The sequence below is a fragment of the Balaenoptera ricei genome, chromosome 6 (assembly GCF_028023285.1).
Source record: "Balaenoptera ricei isolate mBalRic1 chromosome 6, mBalRic1.hap2, whole genome shotgun sequence".
Taxonomy (NCBI): domain Eukaryota; kingdom Metazoa; phylum Chordata; class Mammalia; order Artiodactyla; family Balaenopteridae; genus Balaenoptera; species Balaenoptera ricei.
The window spans coordinates 87,649,628-87,675,601 of NC_082644.1; the positions used below are offsets into that span (position 1 = coordinate 87,649,628).

General features: G+C 43.8%; 1 protein-coding gene and 1 non-coding gene across 4 annotated transcripts; one reads left to right on the forward strand and one right to left on the reverse strand.

Moving 5' to 3' along the window:
- Positions 1-451: 451 nt before the first annotated feature.
- ZBTB5 (zinc finger and BTB domain containing 5) lies at positions 452-25,730 on the reverse strand. 3 transcript variants are annotated; one of them, XM_059925102.1, is made up of 3 exons: positions 25,586-25,730; positions 2,852-4,900; positions 452-1,948 (listed from the first exon to the last, which is right to left on the reverse strand). In XM_059925102.1, exon 2 carries the CDS (start codon positions 4,894-4,896, stop codon positions 2,866-2,868), a length of 2,031 nt encoding a protein of 676 aa, XP_059781085.1. In that variant the 5' UTR covers positions 4,897-4,900; positions 25,586-25,730; the 3' UTR covers positions 452-1,948; positions 2,852-2,865. The 3 variants fall into 3 exon arrangements, with proteins under 3 accessions (XP_059781085.1, XP_059781084.1, XP_059781086.1); XM_059925101.1 differs by having other exon boundaries at positions 452-4,900; XM_059925103.1 differs by lacking the exon at positions 25,586-25,730 and adding an exon at positions 24,200-24,400 and having other exon boundaries at positions 452-4,900.
- LOC132368328 (U6 spliceosomal RNA) lies at positions 17,161-17,267 on the forward strand. Its single transcript, XR_009504064.1, has one exon. It is a non-coding gene; the product is annotated as a U6 spliceosomal RNA (small nuclear RNA).
- Positions 25,731-25,974: the final 244 nt, after the last annotated feature.

Sequence of the window (25,974 nt, forward strand, 5' to 3'; positions counted from 1 at the left end):
ATCTCCTCACTCCCCAGGTGAATGCCCTTTTCTAATCACCTCAGTCCTCCTAAGGCCAGGCCACCAGCACTGCCAAAGCCCTGCTCCTGCTGAGGGACCTGGGCTCCAGTTCTTCCCCACAGCTGAGCCAGACTGGAGAGTGGAGTCTTCACCCTGGGAGGCACGTAAGGGAGCAGCAGAAAGCGCAAGATTCGGCAGGCCCACTAGGGGTAAAACTGCATTGAGAACAACACATCACCCTTGTCCACAGCTCAGAGACAAAGCTCAGGGAAAGCACGAGGGACTAATGACCAATAATTGTTATTAACTGACAGCATGAGAGTATTTTCTAGGAAGCTTGGTTTTAAAAAAAAGTACTGGTCACAGCAGGGTTAGCAGAGAAAGCAATACTACTTCACTTTTTTATTTCAACCTTAATAACCTAAGGTGAAGAAAAAGAACACATAATTAGTTAGAGGCATGAATATGACAAATTTTTTATTTCAAAGTCTCAAATTTTGACCAGCATAGCACCACTGACACAGGTGCCCTGATGATAGAACTTTATGATTTGGTCACCAGAAATGATTATGCCAAGCTATAATTAAGGCCAACCAATCAAATCCAGGTACCCGATACCAGTTAAAATTCAGGTAGAAACTACCAATTTGTAGAAACCCTGGGACTGGTTTTCCAGGGAACCTCTGAATTATTTTTAAGTGCTACAGCATGTACGAGGACACTGGCTCACAGGCTTGCTTCTCACACGGAGGAACTGCTTGACTAAGAGGTAGATGAGAGATTCCAGACTCCACTTAGCAGTGGCGAGGCAGGGCTCCAGCCGCTGTGTCAGAGATAGGCCCCGAAGCAAGTCCACTTAAGCTGCAGCTCAGGTGAGGGGGCAGCTTCCTGGCACCTCCTCCTCAAGGTGGAAGGGGGAGGAAGGCTGCCACTGCTCTCCTGGTGCCACCGATTCCTCTTCCCAAGCCAGGAAGGGCCTCTCTCGTTCTCCACGCTGACCCACCTGCCTCCCAGGGTTAATCTCACGAGTCACTGGTCCCCACAGAGGGGTGGATGTGGAGCCTCCTCACATCAAGTCAGAACATGACTGCTAACAATTCGCCACACACAACTGAACTTCACAGGTGATCCCATAGCCTCCACCATCTCCCCCCACATCTGCTGAAAGGAGAGGAATCAGAGGTTTCCCTTTTGGTTTTCCTCCCTGGGAATCAGTTCATAGGAGATGCTAAGCGATGAACATTGTAAGTTTATCCACAGACAGATGTGTAACTGCATACACTAGATTAAGAGGAGAAAACACTCGCTGATTGCCTTTTTTTCTAAACAAAGGTAGGAACTGAAGGATTTCACTCAATTATGCACAGTGGCTTGTGTCTAAAAAAGCTGTATAAAAAATGAACTCATGTTCATGCATGAATTAAACTGACTTCATGAGCTCTATAGAGACACATTAACCTGTGCTGTTCCCCTGGAAGCTCATGAGCCAGGGCTTAGCCTAACAGCTGCTGCCAAAAGCCCCAATGGCACAGGGTCAGAAGACCACAGGTGGGGCTGGGGAAGAGAAGCAGTGGGGTCCAGGGAGGCCCAGGGCAGTCACCCACATGTCTCCTCAAACTGTCTCAGATGCTGCTTGGTGACTTCTATGCTCTGGGCTGCCCAACCCGCTTATATTTACCCATGAATACTGCTGCATTTGGATTTCAAACATTCAGTATTGGGTTGGGGCAACAACAAAAGTTCAGGGTCTGTACTTTAAAACGGCAGTATAGACCAGTAATAAAACCCCACGATGGAGGGGGGTGATTTCACTTTTGGTTAGTTTTTACCTGAAAACAGTAACCTAGGCCAGGGAAGGATGCCATATGTGGCATGAGTGTGAAGAAGTGAAGCAGACAACGGGTTTGTCGTTGGGTGAGATGTGTCAGGCTGGACCAGCCCCCGAAATCTGCACGGAACAAAGGGTAAATGTGCCATAAAAAATCTCACTAAACAAGACTCCACACCATCAGAACAAAGACAAACATTAGCTCTTTTCTGACTTCCAAACATGGAACTGTAACATATGTAACACAAGTTGGTTAAAATACTGCTAAAACAGCACATACAGAAACAATACCTTACTTGTTGCTCCCTATAAGTACATACTCCTTTTACAACTTTGTTTTTAAAACCAGGAAAAATTGTTAAAACATCTGTCTAACAAACAGTGATGTTTTCAAAAGTATATATACACCTAATAGTCCAGAGAATGCTTGCTCTGGACCCAGTGTCAGCACCATCAAAGTGCAGTGTCTGTGACTGCAAATCAGACAAAAATAAAAAATACAGTACTTTCTGAAGCCTAGGACTAGCTCATGATAAACTTTAAAGCATTTTTGGCAGACAGGCATGTCCTCAAGGGCCTTCCTTTTAGACAGGCACAAAGTTGCCACTGGTTACACATAAGTGCATCTTGCATCACTGTACAGGTATATAATCTCATCAGAAGGTATATAGGAAATTTAATTAAATGCTTCAGAGTTTTACAAAAATTGCTAAAAAAACTTTTTTGCACTTGAATTTTTAATTGTCAAATGTGCCACTTTTAATGACATCGATTCCAAAGTACTTTCTGACTGCATTACTCAACCCTAAGGAAGAACTTGGTTTCGGGGATTGGATCCCTTCTCTGAAAGCGTACATTTCACTGAGAAATGTAGCAGCACAAGCACTACACCTATTAATTCTCCACTTATTAGTCATCAAAATTTGCATGAACCATTCGCAGCCTGAAGCCTCAAACCCAACAGCATTAACCACCAACCAAAAGAGATTTTAGTTTAGGTCCTGATACTGGCCTCAGCATTACCTCAAGTGGTCGGGTTAGAGCAAAGTGCTGGGAAGGTTGCTGCTCTGCCACCGCAGGCAGGTGGTCTTCGAGTGTTTGTACAGGTGGCTGGACTGACTGAACCTCTTGCCACACTTCAGGCAGGCGTAGGGTTTTTCACCTGTGTGAACACGGATGTGCTTCTTGCAATCTGTCAAGGTCAGGAAAGTCTTGCAGCAGATTTTGCAGGCATACTTGCGAGCCCCCTCTACGACTAAGACGTTGTGCTCCGATAAGGCCTTCTTGCACTTTGACAGGACGTCAGCAGATGCCCTCGTCAACTGCGGGGGGCCGGGCTGCGAAGGGTGGCCATTTTCAAATGAGGATGTGGCTGCGTTCATCATTAGCTGGGAACTGGCAGAGTTCTCTGGGATCTGTGAGCTCCTGACGGACGTTACCACTGGCATTTTGGGAGCTATGCGGCGGTAGTATGGAAAGTTACTGGCTCCACCTCTAGGGGAGCCCATCATTACCCTGGAGAAGGAGGAATGCAACCCCAAACCAGACCTGGAAAAATCCATCCCAAACTGTTCTCCTCCTTGGTAGCCTGAGGTCTGCACACATGGCAGGCCCATCACTTCCTGCATAGGCCTGACGAAGTGGGCATCTGTGGGCTCGCTGAACGGGTTCTCCACGTGAGAGCCAGGGGCTGAGGAGGGCCCGCCTGCAGGCCCAGCCTCTGGACTCAACAAATAAGGGGCCTCCCCCTCCAGCCTGCAGTCACTAGTGGTGTTTGGGATATTATCGTCATTGTTCTGATTTGCACTAAAGTTACTTCCTCTGCTCTTGTTAAGAAAATTTGAAATGCTAAAAGTGGATTTATGTTCTAGGTTATTTGTGACTTCCAAAATATGGATGTCTCCTACCCGGTCAGTGCTAGACTGGGGATCTGAAAAACTCCGGTCGCTGCTCTCGGGGCTGAGGTCTATCTTCTCGGCACTGACCACCACTCCCTCCACCTCCACCGATTCGCTGCCTTCCGCTTGGGAGGTCACATCGCTCACTTCATCCTGAGGCTCAGGAGAGCTCAGGGGCTCAGATTTAACCACCACTCTCATGTGCTCCTTCTCACCAAGGCCAGCCTCAGGGTTTTCGCACTGAAAACCACTTTTCTCAGTTGTGGCTTCCTGCTCAAAACTAGCCTCGACCTGAGTGGCGCGGGAGGCCATGGAGAGCTGGGTCACGTTGCCGGCGCTGTTGTCGGACTGGCTGGGCACCTGGGCATCTTCTTGAGCACCAAAGGGCCGGTCAAACATGATGGCGCTGTCGTCCTGCGTGTCGGTCAGCCCATCAGGTTTAGGGTTATCCACGATCTTCAGAGAATCCGGTGAAAAGAACTCCTCCCGAGAATGAACCCCCGGCCCATTCTCTGGCGTAACGTCGGAGATGGCAGACTCATCCAGGGCGGGTCGGAGCCGCTGTCTGGCCCGCTCCTCTGCAGACTGCTTGCGCTTATGCAGGCGTCTCATGGGGAAGGGTGTCCGCTGGTCCAGGTTACTGCGCATCGAGGAGCTCATGGGGGCCGGCTGCTCCTCGCCACTCTGGCTGGAATTGAGGGCTGAGCTCACAATGCTCAGTCCCAGCTGCTGCAGCATGAAGGAGCGCTGCATGCGGGCACTCTGCTCCTGAACGCGCTCACTGGGGGGAGACATGGGCAGCGTCCTTGTCGTTAGATAATGTTTACATGCCTTAACAACAGAGTTCAAGTGCAGGTGAGAGGCTGCCAATAAGACATCCATAACATTGCTCTCCCCCAGCATGAGCGTGGAGGTATACATCATGTCAATCAGTGCGGCAAAGGCCTCCGCTGTCACTACCTCGCTATCCAGCTGGATCATGTTCATGGTCTGATCTCCCTCTGCCACAGAGAACAGGGCTCGGAAATGTGTACTGCATGCTGCTAGTACCGAGCGGTGGGCTTTGAAATGTCTGTTCCCCACTACAATGACACAATCACAGAGCTGGCCGTGAAGTCTCTGGTAGTTCAGCTGCTGGAAGATCTGTTCAAAGTGGCCAGGAAAATCCATGATCCTATAAAAAAAGAAAGAAAGCATGAAGATGCAGAAGAGCTTAAGTCAAAGAGCACAGAGGGTGCGATGACAAGAGAGACATGGGGACTTCCCTGGCGGTCCAGTGGTTAAGACTTCGCCTTCCAATGCAGGGGGTGCGGGTTCGATCCCTGGTCGGGGAGCTAAGATCCCACATGCCTCTCATCCAAAACACCAAAACATAAAACAGAAGCAATGTTGTAACAAATTCAATAAACACTAAAAAAAATGGTCCACATCAAAAAAAAAAAATCTTAAAAAAAAAGAGAGAGGCATGAATGGCCAAGCTTGGACCTTTCAAAGCTCGTGATGTTTTTGATGGTGGGCACGCAGACTAAACACCTGTCCAATAAGGAGCAAATGCTGATTCGGCTAACAGCCCTTGAAGCCTGCACACACACACAGATCAGCTACTGGCTGTTTACAGCCTCCCCTTCACCCTTACATGACCCACTTATAACACTTATTAGGGTCCATGTTAGAAAAGACCAGTGTGTGGGTGATGCAACATCTATACCTGAGAAGTCAGAGTTCTGCATTCCCTGAGGACAATAAATAAACTCCAAGAAATTATAAAGAGCCTTTTAGCAACCTTAAATAAATAAGGGCAAATCAGTATTAGTGGGGAAGATTTCCAGTTATAGATGGTAGTAGATTGCACTCATGCATTTACCCTCTCCACCCCTAAAGTTTTTTGCTTTTGTTGTTGTTTTAAAGGTAAAAACCCACAAGGGAAAAAAGAATGGGAAAGAAATATCAATAGCATTTGGGGAGCTGGTGAGCAGGTAAACGAATGCATGCTGACTTAGCATACCCAGAAAGCTGAATCCTAAACTGGCAGTGGCTAAAACAACCTGACATATGTAAGCCCCCACCCACCCAGAGGCTCAGAACTGGCTGCCAAGGTGCCAGGGGAAGTGTAGTGAAGATGATGTCAAGACAAGGGGACTGGCTGGAAGTCTATTCGATAAAAAAATAATCTAATGGAAGTTCCACACCTGTGGCACAGAAAAGGTAAAGCTATAGAGACAGAGAGTAGATTATCGGTTATCTGGGACTAGGGTTGGGCTCGGGGCAGGACTGCAAGTGGGAAGAGGGACTTTTGGGGGCATGATGGAAAGGTTCTAAAATTGGGTTATGATGATTACACATCAAATTCTCTAAAAATATTTGAACTGCACACTTAAAACAAGGAATTTTATGGTATGTACATAGACCTCAATAAATTAAACTTCAAAAAAAAAATGGACAAAGAAAAACAAGAGATGAACAAGCTCCAAAACCATCTGCTCAGACTCCATTTTGACCTGTAGGGCTTCTATACAGCCAACCCAACCGACTGCTTAGAACATCACATGTATCTTTGATGATACTAAGGAATTACTAGGTTTTTCTTCCCCTTAGGTGTGATAATGGCATTCTGATTTTTTATTTTTTTTCAAAAGAGTAGTTTTTAAAGAGATAACATACTGAAATACTTACAGATGAAATGACATGATGTCTAGCATTTGCTTCAAAAGCTTATTTTTTGTACATTTGAAATTTTTTATAAATGTTAAAATTAAAAAAGGGAATAAAGAAGAGACCGCATGGACTATGGGTGGATCACTTTCCAAACCGAGTTTGGAATCATTACATATCTGTACATTTTCATCTCCTGGACTCATCAGAAACAAGAACTTGCTTGTCCTCTCCTAAGAAACTGCTACACTTCCTAGGAACTACATGACTGCTGATTCAAAGTCTAACTCCTTGACTAGTACTCATGACACACTCTCATTGTGTGGTTAGAAAACAGGGTCAATAACCCCCGAAGTGGTGCTGCTCTGTGCCTTCTGCCCACAGACTCTGTAGAAGCTGAAGGAGCCACAAAGTTTAAAACTCTGTTTTATCCTCTCCAGCAGAGGAACCTCTGGTCCTCTGGGAGGGAGTGAGGCAGAATCTAATGGTTACACCCCAGGATACAAACACATGCAGACAGACAGTCATGCCTGGCACTAGAGATAAAATGATCAACAAGACAGATCCGATCTCTGCCCTCAGGGGCGACAGACTAATCAACATTCAAATACAATAAAGTATTGCAAGTGCTATGGTAGGAAGAACAAGGTGCTACAGGAGACAAAGAAAGGGCGCCTGCCTCTGACAGGGGTTGGGGGAGGGGGTGTGGAAAGCCTCTTCGGGAAAGAAGCCCCGAAGTCCCCTGCTGGGCTTGGGTGGCTGAACCGGAGAAACTCTGTACTCAGGACAGGAGGCTGGGACGAGCTGCTACACCCACAACTGGAGCATGAAGTTAAAGTCCGAACTAGAAGGTAAGACGTTCCACCCACCCCACCCACCAACAGAAAACTAGCAGCCCAGGGTTCATATACCCAGGGAATCCCTCCAACAGACCACTTGGGTCCCCATCAAACTTCCCTACAGTGAAGCCCACCAGTCCTCAAGGCCCATTCACTCAGCTTCCAATCGGTCAGGTAGAAGCACCACAAACTGGAGGGGAAAAATCCCTAACACTGAAACCGAGTGCGGCTCTATGGGGCTCCCAGGCACAGAGGCCTTTTTGTCCCCTGTTTCTTGTAGGCAAAACTCCAGCCTCCATGACCTTCCCTGAGTTCCAAAGGGCAGACTGAACAGTTGCTAATCAAGGGAGGAGCAGGCAAGAAACCACCTGAGGCAAGATTAAAGGGACCAGAGAAGCTCTTCGAGATTAGGAGATGGACCCATCTGAGACCCTGCACACATCCTAATCTTGTCAGCAACCCCATCCTTTTGAAACTCTGCAAAAGAAGAATGCAAGACTGTTACTGGCTTCGTCCTTATTGCATACCCCTGACCATGAGCCCCAACTATAAGACCTCTCCCTATTCCCCAGGGAGGGGAGCACAGTTCTTGAGGTGCTAGCCTACTGCGTTCCCTCTTTGCCTGACCAAGAATAAAGCCACTCTCTTTCTCCTCCATAACTGTCTCAGTATTTCTCTACAGCAACGGTGCACAGACAGCCAAGATTTTGGCAACAACATGAAAGAGCCCTAAACAAAAAGGCATCTGGAAGAAACAGAACTAAGGGCGAAAAACACCTATAATTAACATCCTCAGAGAGCTAAGATACGATATCCACGAAACAAGAAGAGAATGTTTTAAATTTTTTTTGAAAAGAAATATTCCAGAAACCAAAAAAATTATTGGAAGTTTAAAACTGCAAAAAAAATTTTAAGTTACTAGAAGGGTTGGAAGATAATATGGCTGAGGAAATATCACAGACAAGGCAAAGGAGAAATAAAAGTGAATGAACAAGAGAAAAAAAGAATTAACTAATTAATGAAGCCCAAAGTCTGAATACAAAAAGAGAAAAGACAGAAAATGGGGAGAATGATAAACAACAAAGAATAATTCCCAGAACTGAAGAAGTTACTTATTCACACTAAAAAGGTCCACCAAGTGCTCAGCAATATGAATGAACAAATCCCCACACCTGGCTCATTACAGTGACATTTTAAAACACCTGGGATAAAGATCTGGAAAGTTTGAAGTGGGGGGAGTTAACAAAGAATCAGGAATAAAACTGGCATTAGACTTCTCAAAAGCGATACTGGAAGGTAAAAGGTTCCTTTAAAATTCTCTGAGAAAATTATTTCCAACTTAGACCATACCCAGCCAAACATCAATTATGAAGGGAGACTAAGGCATTTTCCAGACAAGCAAGAACCCAAAAGTCTACGTCCCACATATCCTTTCTCAGGAAGCTATTAAAGCTTGTGCTTCAGGAAGCTGGGAATAAACCAAGAAAAGGAAGATGAAGAATATAGGAATTGGAGACCCATCCTAGAAAACAGGCAAAGAGAATTTGAAAGATGATGCTGAAGCCCAAAATGAGAGCTAGGCAGCAGGACTGGGGAGCAGACTGGAGCAGGAAGATGAGGGACTCCAAGGAGTTCCCCACGGGAAAAAAAGGAATGGAGAGATCACATGACATAGTTGAGAGCGCTAAGAAGTTAACAGTTCCATAAAAATGTGAAGATAGGTCATAAAAAAAACAAGAAGAATTTTGAATGGGAGTCATTAACTCCAGGAAGAATACATGGTTGTTTAGTTGCCGTACCCTATGTGTTTTGTTTACAGAGTCATAATAATGTGAACACAGAGCCAAATTTGAGATACTGGAAGGGTAAGGGAAGGCCAATATGTGTGGGGGGGGAGGGGGGAGGCAGAGGAGAAGTGGTGTAAGAAAGTTAAATTCTCACCTTCCTTATTAGTCAAGAAATGCTGTCTGAAATACTCCCTCAAGAAATAGTAATATAAGAATGCTGTTTGGAAATACAGAATTCAGTAGCAGACGAAACAACTAAAACAAGTGAAAGTGGTTGCCTCTAAGGAGGGGGAATTTGGAGGGGAAAACTGGGGGACAGAAGACTGCTAGTTTTTTAGCTCTAAACCTTATGGAACTATGTGGCTTCTAAAATATAAATACATACATATATTAACTTTTATAAAATGATTTTTTTGGGGGTTTTTTTTTTGGCCACACCACATGGCTTGTGGGATCTTAGTTCCCTGACCAGGGATTCAACCCGCGCCCTCAGCAGTAAAAGCACAAAGTCCTAACCACTGGACCGCCAGGGAATTCCCAATATTAAATGAAATTTTAAAAAACATGGTAGATCCTTGACATTCTAAAGGCATACACCCTGAGATCTTTGCACATCTCCAAATTCACAAGTACCATTATGGCACTTCACAAGGATTACTGCAAGCAGAAGGCCACATGGATGGCAAGCTGCGCACCAGGCTTGCCCACTTGCTTTCGTGGCCCAGCCCTACAGAGCAGGCCAAGTCATGACTGAGTGAAATGACAAGTGACCACAGAACACACACCTTCAAGATCCCTGGGAAATAACAAAAATGACAAACTCTAAATCCATAAAAACCAAAGGTCTACAGTGCCAGCTCAGAGTATTAAGCACAGGCCTTTGCTGTACCTGGAAAGTTACAAATGGATGGTAAAATGCCTCAAAGCAGGGGCCACATGTTGGCCTATTCTTTTACCTCCTGTGTTTTTTCAGCCTTTGAAGAGTTTCCAACAACAAAATACATCACTAAAACACGTACTTTCCTGCTGCCCCCTTCTTGCTTTATCAAGATTCCCTGCCAGGAGTGAAGGGCCAACAATGGCGAGTAGCAGCACATGCGCCCCTGACCCCACCCAATCAATCAGGGACCACAGAGCTCAAGGCTTTGGGGAGATTAGACAAAATGCAATTATTGCTCACAAGTCTATAACCCCTGACTTGGAAAGTAAACACGTATACTAGTAAGTGTCAAGTTCCAAGGAGGCTATTATTTTATAGCGGTAACAGGGAAGAAACATTCTGGTTCTAGAAACAAAAGAAATAAAACAAGGAGTTGTCTCAGGAAGCTGTACCAGCCTCAGAGTCACCCTGAGAACTAAGAGACCATGTCAACTGGAGCCTTGTTAGGTTAAAGCAAGCAGCACCAGGCACTGAGATTATTGCTTTCTCTCCTACTGTGGAGACTGGAACCAATGTTGTAGAACTGTTGCAGTGCTGACAGTAGTAGTAATAATAAAACAATAGTGACTACTGTTAGAGAGTCTTCTATGTGCTAGTCATTGTGTTAAGTACTTTTTATTTATATTATCTCTAATCTCCAAAACAACCTTGCCAGGTAGGGCTTACTATTCTGACTTAACAGATGAGGGGAACATAAAAGACTAACTTCCCAAATAAATGGTATTTTAATGGAGCATACCAATTTGAAAGGATAATGATATTCTGTCCAATGCCCTTCTTCTTCAACAAGCAGCAGAAATATTATCATCTGAGGAAAAACAGCCTCCTTATTTTTTGTAATGTCAGTTATCTTGAGTATTAGAGAAACCACCACTCTTTTCCACAAAAGGTCATTCACTAAAATGTCAAACTCCTAATAGTCAATCCCCCTTTCTATAGAAAGGGCATAAGTAGCAAGGAAATTGTGGTCTCAAAAGCACCATTTTGAGGAGATTCCCAGGGCCCAGAAACCTATGAGAAGAGACTACTGAGGTAGCTAAACATGACCCCAACAAAAACAGAGGTTTAAATAATGTTGCAAAATAGGTAAACAGTCCATATAACTTCCTGTCATCCTAGAGATTGTCAGCCCTACACTAGATGCCCTGACACAGTCCTTGAGATCAACTCAAGTTCTCCAGGCTCTTCTCAAAACACTTTAGGGATGCCTGAAATGTCCTCCTATGCCTTATTGTCAGGCCTTCATCAGGGCAGTACAAAGGCTAAGGATTCCTTTCTTCTTAAGGGGCTCTGGAAGTTGTGAAACTAAATGGTGACATTAGAGATGATCATCAAAACCTGGAGAAACAGGGCTTCCCTGGTGGCGCAGTGGTTGAGAATCTGCCTGCCAATGCAGGGGACACGGGTTCGAGCCCTGGTCTGGGAAGATCCCACATGCCGCGGAGCGACTAGGCCCGTGAGCCACAGCTACTGAACCTGCGCGTCTGGAGCCTGTGCTCCGCAACAAGAGAGGCCGCGATAGTGAGAGGTCCGCGCACCGCGATGAAGAGTGGTCCCCACTTGCTGCAACTAGAGAAAGCCCTCACACAGAAACGAAGACCCAACACAGCCATAAAATAAAAATAAATAAAAAAAATTTTAAAAAAGAGGATGCATTTAAAAAAAAAAAAAACCTGAAGAAACACTTACTCTCTAAGTTAGTAACTGTGTTGAATTATCTGTTTAGACATAACTCCAAACTAATTTCTCCTTAACAGCAATATTCTTTCATCTCAGTATCATTTAATCAGTCAATTTCTGATCATTTAGATTAGCAATAGAAATCAAATCCACTAATATAAAAGCTAATTTTAGCCACAAAACTGGCCAATTAGATTATTCAACTGTTCCTTCCAATATATCCAGAGTGTCAGAAAACACTTCAGGATAAGTCAGAGCCCTTAACTGGATACAATCAGTCTGCTCAACTGATTTAAGGAGAAAGGGATTTATGGTAAAAAGATGTTAGGAAGCTCGCAAAATCTCCAGGAGGGTGGGAGAGTGATACTGGAATGCCCCAGAGCACCCAACCACATGGTGGAAATCGTTACTGCCACTACTACCTCTACTTTCCATGGATCCTGCTCTGGATTAGCTGCCCAGAAGAGAGCTGCCATTGCACCTTCTAGACCAGCACAGTCCAATACAACTTCCTACAATGACAGAAATCAACAGCATAGCTGCTATGCTGTCCACTAGTCACATGTGTTTACTGAGCACTTGAAATGTGGCTAGTGTGACTGAGGAAATGAACTTTTAATTTTATTTAATTTTAATTAATTTAATGTCTACTGGATTGGACAGAGTAGTTCTAAATGCTCAGTATTGCTCCATATTGCTCACATCTGCATCCAGACCCCACTCAGGTACCTACGACCAAGGGAACCTAGTTCTCACATCTGCCCTGTAATGATGATTCTACCTTGGGAAATGGGACCCACAATTTGCAGGCTCTCCAAATGGAAAGGTGGGGGTGTTCAAAAGACTGGACAGCTGCCAGTGACAAACGGCCACTGTAACATTCCTCTGACAGTTAGAGCCCCTCCCCATGTATGTGATGTGCAGATGGCTTTGGAAATGCATAGCTTTTTTGGGCGAGAGGTGATCATCCCGAAAGTGAAAGAGAGAACCAAAATAACAGAAGGCCAAAGAGCTGGTATTGTAGCACACGTGCACTGGCAGTGCAGACATCTTCAACTAGCATTTATTGAGCCCTTCCATAGGCTGTGATGAGGAACTAGGGTAAATTTTTAAAAGCTCTAGGGAATTTAAAACAGAACATTTAAAAACACTTGTTTGTTAATTAATTTTTAAATAAAAATAAACAATTACAGGGACTTCCCTGGTGGCGCAGTGGTTAAGAATCTGCCTGCCAATGCAGGTGACATGGGTTCAAGCCCTGGTCCGGGAAGATCCCACATGCCATGGAGCAACTAAGCCCGTGCACCACAACTGCTGAGCCCGCGCGCCTAGAGTCCGTGCTCTGCAACAAGAGAAGCCACTGCAATGAGAAGCCCACGCACCACAACAAGAGTAGCCCCCACTCGCCGCAACTAGAGAAAGCCCACGCGCAGCAATAAACACCCAATGCAGCCAAAAATAAATAATAATCAATTAATTAAAAAAAAAGACCCAACGCAGCCAAAAATAAATTTTTAAAAAATAAAATAAAAATAAACAATTACATGTTAACTTTTATGAAAAATAACTATACTCCCCCCCAAAAAGAATAATGAGAAGAGTGGCACTGTTTTACATTTTTGCATTAACAGAAGATAGCTGGATTCTCATATTTGCTTCTGCATTCAGGATTTTGCAATATCATACACGAGTGTACACTCATGAAAGAATGAGAGTGAAAAAAGCAAATAAGTCTTTATATCAATATGAAAATAGCTTTGACCTCATAGACTCCTTGAAAAACTCTCAGAGGTCCCTATGGGTCCTTGGAGTATACTTTGAGAATAGCTGATCTAATGAAAATTCTAACTATACTGGGGGATGGAGGAATGGGGAGTGTGCATTGAAATGCACAGAGCAAAACCAGTAGAATCATAAGGAGAAATTAACAAACTCATAAAAAACAAAATTCTTATCTCTAACCAAGGGGAAGTCAATAGATAATGCCTAAACTGAAAAATTAAGAAGCTCCAAGCATGGCTTTTCACATATGTATATAAATATCAAAAGAATTAGCTAAGAGTTGAAAGTGGGAGTCTTGGGGAAGAGAAATGGGGAGGAGGGAGGCCAGGGCCTGGTATTTATCTTAAAAATCTTGTGGAACTATTTGATTCCTTAAGTGATGTGTACTTAGCAAACTACATATATATCTTTGGTAAAATTACTTTTAAAAAATCTAAAAAGAGAGCCTGAAGAGACCATAACTGGCCCCCACCGCCACGCGCACAATTAGAAAGAGCTGCCAAAGAATTACTTCTCCCCTGAAGAGGCATCAGCACCAAGTAGTTTTACAGGAAGTATCTATTGAATGCTATGGAACAGATAATTCCTATATTATTTAAACCATTTTAGGATAGAAAGCTTCCTATGATGCAATTTTAAATATTGATAAATAGCTATTATATCACATGCCAGGCAATGAAATTAAATACTGTAAATATTGGGACTTCTCTGGTGGTCCAGTGGTTAAGACTCGGTGCTCCCAATGCAGGGGGCATGGGTTTGATCCCTGGTCGGGGAACTAGGATCCTGCATGCCACATGGCGCGGCAGGGAAAATAAATAAATAAATAAATATTGACCATCTTTCTGAATGGACTGGTGAGGATCGGTTATATATAGTGAAGGGCAACCTACTGCTGTGAGTGTACTGACTGACTTTTAAGAGAAGCTATTTAATATCCAGTAACAAGGGACTTCCCTGGTGGTCCAGTGGTAAAGAATCCACCTTACAATGCAGCAGATGAGGGTTCGATCCCTGGTCAGGGAACTAAGATCCCACATGCCGTGGGGCAACTAAACCCTTGCACCACAACTACTGAGCCCGTGCGCCTCAACAAGAGAGCCTGTGTGCCACAAACTACAGAGCCCACGCGCCCTGGAGCCTGTGCACCACAACTAGAGAGACAAAACCTGCACGCCACAACTAGAGGGAAGCCCACGTGCCGCAACAAAAGATCCTGCATGCTGCAACTAAGACCCGACACAGCCAAAAAAAAAAAAAAAAAAAAAATCCAGTAACACGTGCATAACTCAATTAAGGTAAAAATGGAGCCATGAGTTAAATGAAACGAGAAATGCAGCTGACTCACTAATGTGATTGTTAATATATGTTCTGGCCATCCCAAAGTGCCACAAGTCAGTATTCCAAGAATGAACTGGAAACAGTAGGGCATTACTGTGATGCCCCAAAGTGATTCCAAAGACTATGAATATGAAAAAGGCTTAGTGTCATACTGTCTTAGGTAGGGTTTCCCACAAGCAGACCCTAACAGAAGGATTCAAGTACATCTGACTTATCAAGGAAGTGCTCCCAGGAGAAACTGGGAATGGGAAGCAGTAGAGAGAAGCAGCAGTGGCCAAGCAAGGGAGCCATCTGGGGCAAAATCCCAGCTTTAGCCTGGTCCAGCAGGGGAACTCTGGAGTATAAGTAACTTGAGTTTGAGCCGTCTCAAGGCAAGGGAACTGGTCTTTCACAGCCCTTGCGTTAGTCAGTCAACAACTAAGAACCTCTCCAGGGAGACGGAGAACTCAAGCTCTCTGGGCCTATGCACAAAGTGAAGCCAGTCACTCAAAGATAGTCCTCAAAAGAGTCACAGACACAAGCCATTAGAAGCAAAGATTCACTCAAAGCTGCATAACTGGTGCACAGAAGCGGTAAAAAGGATCAAGGGGATCTGGTCAGGGCACAGACAGTATCTGCTATGTATACTTGGTGATACTAAAGAATAAAGTGCTATGTAACCATATGGATAAACAGATGACACTGTCTGTTAGTAGTAAAGGATATTTTTGTAAATATACTTAATATGTTTTATCCCCAATCCCCCACTGCTGTCCCCAAACTATTATTAGGTCAATGAGAAATCCCAATTCCTTTCTTTGATTCTAAGAGGCCACTTAGCATTAAGAGTCCCCATTGTAGTAAAAGTTAGTAATCACTGTTTTAACAAGTCATTAACAAAATAATTTACCATAACATACTTTCTCAATTGAGCTTTCTGGGATAACTAAAGAAATTTAATTAATTTGGGTATTAAAATACAGCTAACTGTAGTTATGATGGTCTGTCAGTTAAGGCCTTGTACACAACCAACAGCACTCAACTCTGGTTTACTTGAATGAAAGCCATCTGAGAGCTCAAAGACTTGGGAGGCTGAAGAACCAGACAGCAGGAGCTTGGAAGGGCTAGGAAGCAAAATCCACAATCACATTGGTACAGTAGGAAGTGTCTCCTTGGGCTACTGCCCCTGAAATAAATGGTTCCCTCAGTTATGGTTATGGACCATAAATGGTTATGGACATCACATGCTCAAGATTCAAAGTTCCAGGGAGAGCTTCTAATATAGCTGAACTTAGGGACCCACCCACCCTACCTGTGATTGTGCTGGGGAAGAAAGAGGAAGGATCTATTTTTCCTTCTGTGGTGGAAGCCTGGTTGCTGATTTATCCACCTAACAAGATTATACATGAAGGGGATGGAGATAATTCACAACTAAGAAATCAGAGTGCTATTAGGAAGGGAGAAAGAATGCTGGAGAGCTTTTTGGTGATACTATGTGATAGATTAGGCAACAAAGAAACTGGTCAATATAAGGACAACCCAAGAACTGGCATAGCCTAATTTATATTTCATGTTCTTTATAAAAACTGGTCACTTGAAATAAGGCAATGTGTATAGCAGATTGCATTTTCCAAGTTGGCTAGCCACATGAAGATCTCCCATACTGCATGTTTTCTTACAATCTGACATCGACACTCCTCTCATGAAGAGGTGGGGGTCTACGTCCACTCCCCTTGAAGCCAGGCAAGTCTATGACTATGGCAAAAGTTACACTATGTACTACTTGTGAGCTAGGTCATAAAAGGTGACACCGCTTTCACCTGGTCTTTTTGGCTTCCTCTTAGAACCCAAAAACCATTCTGTGAGGAAGCCCAGCTGAAATCTAGTTGACAGTCAACACGTGCCTCCAGACATGACTTCAAGTTAACTTCAGCCCCACTCACAATCTGACTACATAACAGACCCTAAGAGAGAATCAGCTAGCTGAGCCCAGTCAACCCCTAGAACTCTTAGAGATAATAATAAAATGCTTTTTGTTGTTTTAAGCCATTAAGCTTTCAAGTGATTTGTTACATAGCAATAAATAACTGAAACAATGTAAAACTTGTTAACATTGCCCCACAAATCAATATTCAAATACTATATCCAAGGGACACCTTTTTTTTTTTTTCTTTTGGTCTGTCTACTAATGTCTTTGGGGTAAATCACTTTCTACCCATTCTTAGTCCAGCTGGAACAGTTGAGACTGCCCCCAAACCTCTGAGTTCCAGATGATCTTCGGTTCCTCCTGCTGATCTAGAGAGGCCTGGCTAATTTCTTAACCACTTCCCTTGATCACAGTGATTGTTTCAGAGATGGATATGTGACCCAAGCCATGGCAATTAGAGTCTGCCCTGGGGACTTTTGCTGATACCATCAAGAAAGAATCTCCTGTGTGCTCGCTTCTGCACCACACGTGCTAAAATTTGAACCATAAAGAGAAGATTAGCATGGCCCCTGCGCAAGGATGACAAGCAAATTCATGAAATATTCCGTATTTTTCACTCACTGGGATCCTTATCAATGCCAGTGTTACAGGAGAGAAATGATGGATTGACTGTTTCAAAAGAGAGAGCGAGAGAATAGAATAGAATAGATATTCTCTTCACCCAGATTGCAAGCTGTGAGAGAGATGTAAGTCTAACACTGATGGTGGCAATTTTTGCCTATCTGAGAATGAAGCCAACAAAGAAGGAAGCAATACCAAAGACAATGTCCTGATGACATCAAGACCCTGGGATCCAGCCATGACTGTAGTTAGCATGACGCTAGGATTTTCTATTTCATGAGCCAACGAATTCCCCTTTTACTTTAACCTGGTTCATGCTGGATCTCTGTCACACAGTGAAGTTCAAATCGCAATCTTAAAAAAATCTAAACAACATGGCTATCTTGAAACGGTTTAGGATCTAGAAAGGGTATTTTTAAAATTCAGTTAGTTTGAGAGGTATGAAATGTGTCACTCTCCACTGTGATGGAAGGGAATCATGAATCAAGATCATGGTTATTCAAAACTCACAAGGATCTCTAGCAAACTCAGAGATCCAGTCTAAAAGCTATAAAAGAGCTCATGCTGAGAAGATAAGTGTTTTACCAAAAGCTGCCTGCCTGAAGCCTTCAAACCAAGGAAAAAAGCTTCAGGTCTCTTTTTTTTTTTTTTTAATAATTTTTTTAAAAATTTATTTATTTATTTTTGGCTGCATTGGGTCTTCGTTGCTGCACGCGGGTTTTCTCTAGTTGCAGCGGGTGGGGGCTACGCTTCGTTGCGGGGCGCGGGCTTCTCATTGCGGTGGCTTCTCTTGTTGCAGAGCACGGGCTCTAGGCACACGGGCTTCAGCAGTTGTGGCTCACGGGCTCTAGAGCGCAGGCTCAGTAGTTGTGGCACACGGGCTTAGTTGCTCCGCGGCATGTGGGATCTTCCCGGACCAGGGCTCGAACCCGTGTCCCTTGCATTGGCAGGCAGATTCTCAACCACTGTGCCACCAGGGAAGCCCCAGGTCTCTTTAAAAGATTTCAAAATGTGACTATGAGTCTATATGGCAGGAGGATATACAGCAAGTAATCTATCAATTTGTAACTTTGTCTGACCCAAAGCAAATGTACACTACAATATTTGTTATGCAGGAACAGAGTTTTAGAAATTTCCAAACTAAATATAATTAAGAAAATACACTTATACCACTGCTTATTACATTAACATGAATAATCAAGAGTTGACTGTTTCCTCAATAGATTTACTTTCCTAATAGTGTTTTACTTAGATTAATAAAAAAGTTCATTTGTGTTCTAGGGGAACAAGCCAGTTAATAGCACATTTTAAACTGTTTGACTTATATACTGACCTACCCACATGCTTTACAATAATATACTTAGTTCATAAAGAAATGTACACCCATACCCAAACATCATCTACAACATATCAAGTGATTTGCTGCTGGTCTGCCAGGCAGGACCTGCAAGGCTACACCTGCAAGAAGCATCTTAACGTTCTAAGAACTCTTAACGTTCAATATACCTAATCTAGATAAAACCCTAGCAGAAAAATAACTAAACAGAACTTTTCCTCCACTTGTAGAGATGACGTAACTGAAAATAAATGTAAGAGAACAAAACTAGGCAAGGTCCCAGTCAAGCAGGCTAGGATTTTTGATGGGGTTCCAAGTCCTGGAGTCCTAGAACATTCATCCATATTCTGGTCTGACCAACTAAGTGGGACTAGGTAGGCACACAGGCGCCCAAGGTTAACCCCAGCTACCACGTCTGTCAGCATGACTAATTTTTATAGTCTCTCTGGTTCTGCTGTGTCAGGGCAGCTCAGAAATTGGACAGATTAAGTGTATTAAAAAGGAAATCAGGACTTCCCTGGTGGTCCAGCGGTAAAGAATCTGCCTTACAATGCAGGGGACGTGGGTTTGATCCCTGGTCAGGGAACTAAGATTCCACGTGCTGCAGGGCAACTAAGCCCACGAGCCACAACTACTGAGCTCGAGCACCTCAACTAGAGAGCCCACGGTGCCCTGGAGCCTGCACGCCACAACTAGAGAAAGAAAACCCGCACGCCACAACTAGAGAGAAGCCCACGTGCTGCAACGAAAGATCCTGCATGCCGCAACTAAGACCCGACACAGCCAAAAATAAATAAAATAAATAAATAAATAAATCTTAAAAAAAAAAAAAAAAAAGGAAATCCATCAATGACTAAAAGCGAGCATGACTGGGGATGTCAAGCTAACGCCAGAAGTCCTTACCATCTCACCCTACCCTCCAGCTCTCCCACTTTACCAGCTTGTTTTCCAGTTCAAAATTCCTAGGGCTGGACTTCCCTGGTGGTGCAGTGGTTAAGAATCTGCCTGCCAATGCAGGGGACACGGGTTTGAGGCCTGGTCTAGGAAGATCCCATATGCCGTGGAGCAACTAAGCCTGTGCGCCACAGCTACTGAGCCTGTGCTCTAGAGCCCACGAGCCACAACTACTGAGCCTGCATGACACAACTACTGAAGCCTGCGTGCCTAGAGCCCATGCTCCACAACAAGAGAAGCCACAGCAATGAGAAGCCCACTCGCCGCAACTAGAGAAAGCCCGTGCACAGCAACAAAGACCCAACACAGCCAAAATAAATAAATACATAAATTTCTTTTAAAAATTTCCTAGGGATTAGCTGACCTAAAACTTCATAATTCAGTTTGAATAAGAAAAGTTATTAGTGCCCTACTTATATTCTAGTGCAAAGTCAAAATGCTTCTACTAAAACTTCCTGTTGACTCCAGGGACTATATTTTCCCTCTCTCTTCCAAAGTGCCTGATATACAACTCAGTAAATTATCTTGAATGAATTTTGTATTTAGTTGAAATGTAACACCATATTACCCAACAGTCATTTTTCTGAGAGTCACAACTATCCCTACAATCAGCCAAAAGCCAGAAAGAAAAAGTCTCAGAATATCCAAAATAAAGGTCCAAGCCTATGTATGAAAGATTTCCTCATAGGAAAGTACCTCAAGCCCTCACATAGTCTTTTTCTTAATAATTATTTTTTTAATTAATTAATTAATTAAGCTGCAAAAAGAGACAGCTGACCCACTAAGGGAGAAAAGGGGCCCAGCAGCACGTACTGGGGCTATTAGCCCTAAATTTTCACATATATAGAAAGTGCATGTATGTGGAATCTCTTTCTTTTTTTGTTTTGTTTCAGTTTCGGGGGGTTGTTGTTTTTTGTTTGTTTTTGGCCGCACTGCGTGGCTTGCAGGATCTTAGTTTCCCAACCAGGGACTGAACCTGGGCCCTTGGCAGTGAAAGCACGGCGTCCTAAACACTGGATCGCCAGGGAATTCCCTGCAATCTCATTCTTTAAAAATATAGGATAAATGGGACTTTAGCGTAAAGGCAGCCTTCGATTTATACATATACTGTGCTACTCAAGTTTGCAAAATAAATCACTTAGCATTTTCTCAGCAATATTACCTTACAAGACCACTCACAAAGTATGCCTTTAACCTGTCACTATGTTAGCAAACAGGTCAAAGCACCTGTGCAGTGTAAGTAACACTGCACCACACCTACCACTATACTTCAATTAGTTGGATGAAAGGGTTGAATGCCTACTAAGAGCGAGGTCCTGTAGGTATTTTACGTGTATTCTCTCTTATGGATGATGATCAAGCAGTGACTGTCTTCCCCATGCCTAGGGCCAACATCACCCAACTAGCACAGCAAGTGAAGGATAAGAGATATGATCCTAGGTCCATCCACAAAACACTTTGCAGTAATGGGAGTAGCCCCCAGGAAGACATGGGCCCGGTGGCTGATGACAGGCTATTCAGAGGAGAGACAGTAAGCAATTACTAGTGTGAGCAAAGGCTAGGAATAAGGATTAGGCAATTGGAGGGAGTAAGGGGATGAAGCTGAAAAGCAGGGTCAGGGTCAAGGATTGGAACTGAGTGAAAAGACAGGTGTGTAAAATAACAGCTAAGGGAGTGAAAATTAGAGCAAGGATTCTGGAAGAGCTGGCAGGAGGGGCTTTTCTTCTCTTTTCTTCCTCAAATCCTCCCTTAGTACCAATGCCACACGCCACCACCACCACAGACCACACTGCCAAGCCTTCACCAGTGCTAACACACCCCAGTTTAGAAGGTCAGCAAGATGCAAGATAAGCTTTGCCTTCTCCTCCCACTGCTCCTTACCACTGGCTCCTCCCAACCCTGCCTTCCATGAAGCTGGTGCCAAACAAGAATCAGGGAGCAGAGCCTTGGGGAGAAGAGGGGCTGGGTGACAGAATGCATTCCTGGTGGCAGGATCACCTGTAATAAGGGGAAGATCTTGGTCTGCCCAAACCTGTCAGGGAGGTGGTCAGCCAAGGTGGTGGCCCACCAGCAGAATGCTGATAGTGGGCATGCCCAAGACAGTCAGTTACATGAGAGTCTGACAGCACTGCACTTCAACTTCAAAATAATTTATGACAAACTTCACTGCTTTATCCTATTTAAAACTTTACACTTGCACTGTAACTGTTCTAGAAATTTCCCTGTCTCAGGTACATTTTCCTAAAACTTAAAATGACTAGCCAGCCAGCTGATTGTCCAGATAAAAGAACATCTGTAGCCACTTAACGCTCTAAAGAGCATACAAACTTCACAAAGGTACCCAAAAATCTATAGAAACCATCCATCAATGGCTTCTTTTAGCTGTTTATATATTTGAGACTATAATTTAACATCTGTTTTAAAAGTCTAAATATATTTTCCCTCTATTATTTAGAAAATGTTGCCTGACACCCATCCCAGTTGCCTCCACCACACACAACCTTTTCAGCAATTTTTAAAAATAGCTTTTATTGCCTTGCACCCCTGACAGATCAAGATACATATTTCTTAAGGAAAAAAACTAAACTTTTATCAAGAAGAAAGCCATGCTGAAGCATTGGAGACACAATTATTAATGGTGCCTTTCCAGGAGAGAAGATGAAAAATGGATTTAATTCATTTCTTATACCTAGTTTACTTTCAAAGTAGTATATTCCTTCACTTCTGAATCATTTATCAAATCAATAGTGTTCAGCAAGTGACTGATACTTCACCTGCTGAGTTGCTTTTGACATTCTACTCAAAATAAAATACAGTGTATGTTACTACATGTGTTTAGATTTTTGTACCATCTGTACATTCCTCTCAAAACTGAACCCCAAAACAGTGGGTTTTCTTCTCCCTGTCCTCCTTCCTCAAATCCTCTCTGTAGACTAAAACAGAAGGACTTGTATTTCAAAGACCTTCAAAATTGAAGGTCTTATATTTTTAGAGGAAGGCAGCTGAGTAGATTTAAATTATAACTAATTTAGATGTACTGAAAAATCAATTACACCAAGTTAACAACATCATGTACAGAAGAAAGGGGGGAACAATTCACCCTAATCATTTTAAACTTAAGAAGCTGGAAATAAAGCATTTGTAAACTGTTATCAAGTATACAAAGTAACAAAACACCAAGTACAGTTTCCAAAAAGCAGACCCAGCACTCAATCATCCTTTAAAATTTGTCAAAGAAACAAAACAGTTCGTTAATTCCCCTCTGAATAAGGAAAAAATATTACTTCCAATAGGATTCCTTTCAATAGCAAACTTTCTTCAGAGTGCAGATTTGGAAAATTAATTGCTTACAATTAACAACGAATTAGTTGGATACAAAAGTCTTTTAATTGTACCAAGTTTCATTAAATCTAAGATGCCAGTGATTATCAAGTGCAATACTATCTCATGTAACATTGGGGGGGAAAAACAATGCCAATTAAGCTATGGTATAATGCTTACTTATGGCATCCTGTCCTCAAGATTAAAATGTGAACAAAATGTGGTTTAGAATCAAGGAAATACTCGAACCTTAAACTTATCATTCAAGTATGTTAGAATATCACAAGGAAAATTATCTACAGATAAAATAATCTTAGATACTAAGACAGTAATCTATCTATATTACAATAAAATGTCAGTACTCCAACACAATTCCTAATCTGAGCTGTCAGAAAGATAAATCAAAGTTTTTAGTAAATAGATGTATAATTAATCAAATGAAAGGCACCTCCCAAAATTGGAATCTGGAGATTAAAAGCCACTATTCAGTAATGAAAATGATGAAAACAACTGTAAGAACAATAGTTCACTCAGAAACAGCTGGTCTTTTAGCATGAGTTCACTTCATACTTAAACAAAAGGTGCCGTGTAGTGTTACATTCCATCCCACCTGCTACACTAACAAAATGTGGCTCTACCAGACAACATCCATATTTGAGAAATGTTAAGTACAGTAAAAGAGAACTCATATGCTTAAAACTGACAAACAGGAAAAGTATTTGTTTACAACAAATTTATATTAAAAAAATAAAAGTTGAAGACTAACATGGAATCAATACCTTGGGTTTTTCTTTTTCCTTTCCAAGGAGAAACTGAGGCAGATTCAAGATTCTGTGTCAGCACTACAGCAAACTTTGTCATTTCTCACTGTACACAAGCTATTTTTAAGTCTTACCCATGCTAAAGAACTCCAATTCAACATAATTCATGCTAAATACTTTAAATACTAAACATTTACATGCATTTTGTATCCAAGTGATTTTTTTTTTTAATAACTTCAACTACTTGTGATAGTCTTACGACAAAGTCTCTTTTGAGAGCACTGACCCCTAAGCTTAGGAAAACACCCCACTCTAAGATGCTTTTCTTCCAAATCTTATCTCTTTCAGAATTTTGCTAGACACCTCAAATAGGCAGAATACAGCTTGCCAGTATCCCCAGCTAACCTAACTATACCATGTTTTGACACAACTTTTAGGAGAGAAAAAGCAAATCAAGAAAACATGCTTACTTCAGGACTCTTTAAAAAGTCCTGGTTCATTTACTTAGCAAAACGCAAGAGCCCGGAACAGGTCCTCAACCAGTTAGTCTTACCTGGCAGGTCACCAAGCCGACAGTGATGGTGAGGCCAGTCTTCCCAAGTTTCCTGGGATTTCCAGAGGGGACTAAAGTAATAGTAGGAGGCTTTCCCTTGGTTTAGGGGCTTTTCTCTGAAATTCTCTCTCTCCTCTCCCCACCTGGTCTTTTTCCCCTGCCGCTAATCTTTTAGCTTATCAACCTCACCACCAAAATCACAACACTGAATGCACTTTCTCCAGAAAACGGTGAGGCACCCAGCCCACCTTTTTAAAATTATCTAAGGCACAACAGCCCCTACAAGGATAACAAATCATCAGTGATGTCTAAGGCACAGCATTCTCTTCAACCTCTAAAGAAAGATCCTAATGTATGTAATATCTTCTACCTACTACAACTGAAAAGTATATGAACATATTTCGGAAATATTTCTGCTTCAGTTCTCGAAGGTGAAGGGTTTCTTACTTCCATTCATTAAAATTAACCAGAACCCAACCATACTACTTAGTACTCAAGATTTCACTGCGCCTTTACCTAAAATCTTTCCACCAAACTAAATATTTAGGATTTGTGTCCTATTCAGAAATTAGCTTCCACAGTACCCTCCACGATGCCAGAATGCACACTGACTTAACACACGACCTTTTCTGGAAGAGAAGAAAAACTAACCTTCGACCCCCCTTAACTCACTGCCTAAGGTTAGTATTTAAGTATAAATCTGCATGTCCTCCAAACAAGGGGAGGAGGGCGGAAGGCTGTTCTTACCACTGCATCCCCCACAGCTCCTAGCACGAAACCTGGAAGCAGAGGCCATTCAATAATAGCCTATAAACAGTGTAGTGCTCTGATAAGTTGGGGCATTCCAAAACACTGGCTCCACCCCTCCAAGGGTCAGCCTCCGGTTCCCGATTCCAGACCGCCTCGGCCTTGCTCTGGTGTAAATGAAACCTCGTCGCTCAAAGAGACCCAGGATGGGGGCGAGAGAGCCACCCGACCCCATCACGCAGATCCTCTATTCACCCCGCCAGGCTGTTGGTCCCAAGCCTTCCCCACCCGATCCCAGTAACCAACGTCGCCGGCCCGCAGATCCGAGGGGGCAAGAACCCCAGCCCCACCGGCCGGACAGACAGCCTGGCGTCGGGACACGGGGGACGCCTGCGCAGAAGAACACGCCTTCCACCCGCCTGGCCCCTCCGTTCCGAGGGTAACAATACCACCTCAGAAAGACTGACAAGGTAGGCGGGGGTGGGGGGATGGAGGGGAACCGGTATGCGTCTGCGCGCTCCCCGCCGCCTGGACGAGACCCTGCTCGCGCCGCCCACCCAGCTCCCCCAGAGCTCAACCATCTCCACGTGAGCGCGCCCGCGCGCGCCACCACGGCTCGCGCTGACAGGGTTGCCTCACCTGAGCCGGACTCCGCCCCCCTTCTCGCTGGAGGAGGCGGTGATCCTTCTCCGATCGGACCCGACAGTGTCGGAGGAGGCGGGAACGTCCAGGCTGGCGCCCCAGTGATGGGATTTCCTCCCCCTTCCGCCCACCCCGCCTCTCGTCCCCCGGCTGCTTCACCCCGTTCGCCGCCGCACTCTGAGAATACCGCGGCAACTGCCCACAGTAAACGGAAGTGACGCAACACGAGATCACCTACTCCACGCCTTTCCTCCTCCCCTCCGGCCGCGCTACAGCCAATCAGAAGAGGAGGGGGCGGGGCCAGGGTAGATGCGCCGCCAGCCGGCGCGCGGAATCCGGCGGAATTTACTCGGCTCTGGAACACTGACCAATCCGCGGTCCCAGGA

Bases quoted from the DNA above. Each gene is read 5' to 3' on its own strand.
- ZBTB5 (XM_059925102.1), bottom strand. From the start codon at position 4,896: ATGGATTTTCCTGGCCACTTTGAACAGATCTTCCAGCAGCTGAACTAC.